We start from the raw sequence: 4,632 nt of genomic DNA, 5'->3' as shown, positions 1-4,632 counted from the left end.
TTTTTGGCCATATATGTAAGTGAAGAAAAAGAAAGCAAGCAGGCTTGTTTTAGAAGGTCTTGAAAAGTCTAAGGATATTTACTCATTTGATGAAGTCAAATGTTACTCATTTCATTTGTAATAGGGAACCACCACATCGGGAGGCCTGTATCCTGTCTAGGATGTAAGTGTTCAATATATTTTTGTTGACAGAACAAATGAACAGATGTATTTATTTTGCCAAACTCAGCATTTTTAAAAATCTTAACTTATTGAAAAATAATAATGTGAAATTAAAAATTAAATACCAACAAAAACTCAAAAGGAACCTTAGCACCATTTAATCCATTTGTCTAATTTATCATTTAAGGAAATAAAGGATCAAAGAAATAAGTCTGTTAAAAAAGCATAGTAAAAATCAGTCTTTATATTAGTCCTACCACACTGTTGGTCTTGATTTAAAAATGAGTACAAGCTACGATTACTTTTATAATTTATAAAAGCATTTACATTTATGGCACTAATTTAGGTATAAAGGAAAGCAAGAAGACTAAGTGCAGTTTCTTAATTCAATTGTTTTAACAGATGAGACACATGGAAAAGCTCACCAGGAACCACTTACTGAGTGCCACAGCTTTTAGAGACATGGCATTTAAACTATAATTGTGAAAAATGATTGCCAAGTACCCATATCATTATCAATCTAATTCAGGAGGTAAAAAAAATAAAAGAAACAGGCTATCAGTTAGAGAATAAGGCTGCCTGATTTCTTTTTCTAGAATTATAGAATTTTTTTTCTTAAGGTACAGACCAGGGGTATCCAACCATTTTTCTTTCCTGTAGCACATTAGAAAATAGAAGTTACCTTGGGCCACACAGTAAATACACAAACACTAAGGAAAGCTAATTAGCAAAAAAAAATCTGTGCACACTCTTTGTGATAACTGACACTTACCACTGATAAACAAAAAGAAAAAGTTACCCTTGAAGCCCATTAGTGTTCAGAATTGTCAGGTCAAGAAATAACTGGGGAAAAGAAATATAAAATAGAAAGAAGCAGTGAAAGGAACCTCAGGAAAAAAATTAAAAGGAAAGAAATGCAAAGTAGAGAGTGCATTGGTACTAGTTTCAGGAGTTACTTAGTGTAGGCTAGTTTCTACTTTTGTTTAGCAAAGGGAATAAATGACAATTTTAATATATTTAATAAACTTAGGATCTAGATTACAGATGAAATTTGAAACATGAAAATAAGATGAGCACTGAATTTTAAAAGTTCCTCACTATCAAAGATAAATTTGAAGATAGCAAATGATAGTGCAGAAACCAAAATATAGAAGATTTTTAATATAGCAAAAAAGGTAAAACTGCATTTCTATGCGCCCCAAAATTCTCCAAAAAAAGCTTTATATAAAATTACATATACATTCTGCTCAGTGATTAAAAGTTCTACAAGACCAGAGTTTTAGGTAAGTAAAATACTAGAGCAACATAAGAGTACTTACTATCAATAATACATTTTATAAGCATTGGAGTGGAAGGGAATACAGTCTATGTGAATAGTTTTTCTCATTACCTTCTCTTACACTAAAAGGCATAGTGACAACACCATAAGCACTTGGTACACCATATAAACAGCAGATGAAGTCAGAGAGATAGTCTAAGACACTGAGGTCATGCTCCACCACAATGATATACCTGAAAATCAAAACATTTTTATTTTTAAAATGTACATATAATTAGATAAAACTTTTCATAACTATTTTTTTACTATGGTTGGAAATTTCAGTAGATATATTATAAAAATATCAAGCATAAAGAACATATTAAGCAAAAGCCACAAAACACTTTCTTCAAAGATGCTCATTATCAATGCCCATATTTGGAAATGTTTTCTGATACTAGAAGGAAAAACCCAGGTAACATGAAAGTTTATATGTAACTATACATAAATGTGTTTCGCTAATAAGGAACGTATTTAAAATAACTTTTACAAAGTAAAAGCAATTATAATAGATTTAATTTAGATGTAGCCGACGGTTTGAAAATTGTGCCATTCAATTTTCTTATTTCTTAGGCCCTTTACTTTTCATGTCCCATGCTAGCTAGAGTAGGAGACATCAGAGAAAAATGACAGAATTCATAATCTGAGAATTTTCAAGTTAGCTAGGAAAACAGACCACACAGCGAAATAAGGTCTGGAGATGTCAAACTCCAGTGAAGGTCAGTGTGTACTAGAGCCAATACACTGTAAGAATGAGAGGGGATATGATGGGAACCATAAAATACGGGCCGATTTGAATGAATGATGAAGTACACTGGTAGAGTACAAGCTATTAGGCCAGCTAACAGTCAAGAAGCCTTTATGCAACACTTTATTTCCATTCCAACTAACTTCAACATTTTAAGAAAATGTCCTACAGACATCTCAAATGCCAGTAAAAGTATCATCTTCCTGCACAAATATGAAAATGTTCTATATCTGTATTAGGGGAATCATCATCCTATCAAAAATGGCTCATTTTATTTTCACTGATATACTGTTTAAATTGTCAAGTCTGTGAACAGTGTCTTGCCTGTCAATTTCATCCTTTTCCTTCTCTGCTTAAATTCTAGCTCAAGTTCTCTTATCTTTCAATTTTGCCAGAGATTTTTGACAAATAAAGGCTTTATCTTCAGACCCTTATTTTCTTTCAAGGATTCCAAAACTTTACCTTACTTTCTGTTACTTAATTTATGTAACTGAAAACACTGAAAAATGGATCTTTGTTCCTGAATAATGCACTTCTTCCTTTGTGCCTCAGAGGCTCTTCTTTTTCTAAACGGTCTCTTGCCTAAATTTTCACCTGCTGCAGTCCTACTTAACCCTTTAAGGTCCACCTTAAACCCTACTGCTTGTAGGAATAGCTTTCATACAAATACATTTCATGAAAATGAACTTTTTCCCATTCTTTGAACCCCCCCCCCCAAGTATTTGAACTGACTTGGAGTACCCCCCCTTACTTGCCTGTAACTATCTTAAAGGGTGACTAATACAGTCTACCTCTGTAGACTTTAGTTTTATGCTAGCTATATCTTAAACATAATAGATACTTAATAATGTTGTACAATGACAAAGAATCTAGAGTAAAGCTAATTGGCAACAAGAAAGATGGTGGGTTCTGAAAGGGTAGAACTTTCTGATTGTGGCAATGTTCTATCTCTATGTTGTTCCACATGGTTGCCATTAGCCATAGTAGGACGGAACTAGTTTGAAGAAACAAATTTTTAATTTTAATTAATGAAAATTTAAATTATGACCTATGTCTAGAGGATCTAGTAAAGTTCTAAAGTGAGAATGATATAAAAAAACATTTCAGAAAGAGTGATCTGGGAAGAAGAAAAAACCATATATACATGCAGCACAATATTTAGCAGCTTTTAATTTGGTTCGAAAAAAGAAAAAAGTAGGTCAAACCTCCTGCCTCCCTCACATTCAAACGGCACTATGCCTACTAAGTAAGTCGAAAATATAAAAATGATGTAGGTCAGCCATTCTTATCTTCTGAATGTTTGGGAAGAAAAGAAATCTGTAGCACAGTAGGAAATCCATGTTGTAAAAATTTACACAACACAATTAGTTTTGGGTTTTCTTTTTTTTTGGCCAGGGCTGAGTTTGAATCCACCACCTCTGGCATATGGGGCCGGTGCCCTACTCCTTTCAGTCACAGGCGCCACCCAGTTTTGGGTTACTTTTTAAGTCTTCAATCTTACTGATAATGTTCTAAGGTCAAACTATGAAACTTCTTAAATTACTGTTGCTTTCTCCCAATCTATCCGTCTCTCTATTCCTCATTATTTAATCCAAGCATATGATCTTCAAAATCTTTTTATAGCATTGAAAACCTAATGTACACCTTGACACATAGGAGAATTTCAGGATGGAGATATATGTCCTATGACTGCATTATCACTCTATCATTACATAGAGATTTTAACATAAAACAAGACTCACCTATTTGTGCAATGGCTTCATCATTTTCTCTACTTTGTTAATCTAATTTGTCTTAACACAGTTACAATTAAGGTTACTACCCTCTCATAAAATAGGAAAAGTCTTCTCTAACATTACTTTTCCTCAGGTCCATCTATGCCTTGTTATTTACTTTGTTTTCCTATCCCAACTATACAGAATAGTTGCTGATCTTTTATTCATTGTAGGTGGGTAAGCACCTGGATCTAATGTCTTATTTTCTAGAGATGGGCCTGAACATTAATACTGAAATACTGGTTCTAAGTTACTTTCCTTTTAGTTCTCCTTTTTATTATGGCTAGGACATTATTTGCTATCTTTAAAGTTATATGCAAAGGTAAATAATATTATCTATGACTTCCATGTTAGTATGATAAAGGGGCTTAAAAATACTTTTAGGGGCTTCAGTTGAAAGCTATTAACTTAACTGCTTATGTATTCTTTACAGGACTACATGGTCCATGTGTGTTCTTTTCTTTACCATGAATTTCCTGAAATGCTAGCACTGTATTATTACCTTTGCATTCGCCCAAGGTAATGCCTAAACATGTGTATGGAGGGAAAATTATGGCTACTATTTGGCTCAAATAGCACAGTGTCTTACCTATGATATTCTAAGTGTTACTTTGTTTTTTTTGTTTTTT

General features: G+C 33.0%; 1 protein-coding gene across 1 annotated transcript in view; it reads right to left on the bottom strand.

The window, feature by feature from the left end:
• ABCE1 (ATP binding cassette subfamily E member 1) overlaps nt 1-4,632 on the bottom strand; it is a 31,151-nt gene that overhangs the window by 9,284 nt on the left and 17,235 nt on the right. The window contains 1 exon segment of the mRNA XM_003790193.3: nt 1,553-1,674. Coding sequence (XP_003790241.1) covers nt 1,553-1,674 — 122 coding nt within the window.

Source organism: Otolemur garnettii, unplaced genomic scaffold (genome assembly GCF_000181295.1).
Source record: "Otolemur garnettii isolate 467f Iridium unplaced genomic scaffold, OtoGar3 scaffold00041, whole genome shotgun sequence".
NCBI classification, from domain to species: Eukaryota; Metazoa; Chordata; class Mammalia; order Primates; family Galagidae; genus Otolemur; species Otolemur garnettii.
Note: the sequence above shows the minus strand (reverse complement) of the source record. Positions and strands in the feature narration are given on the sequence as shown.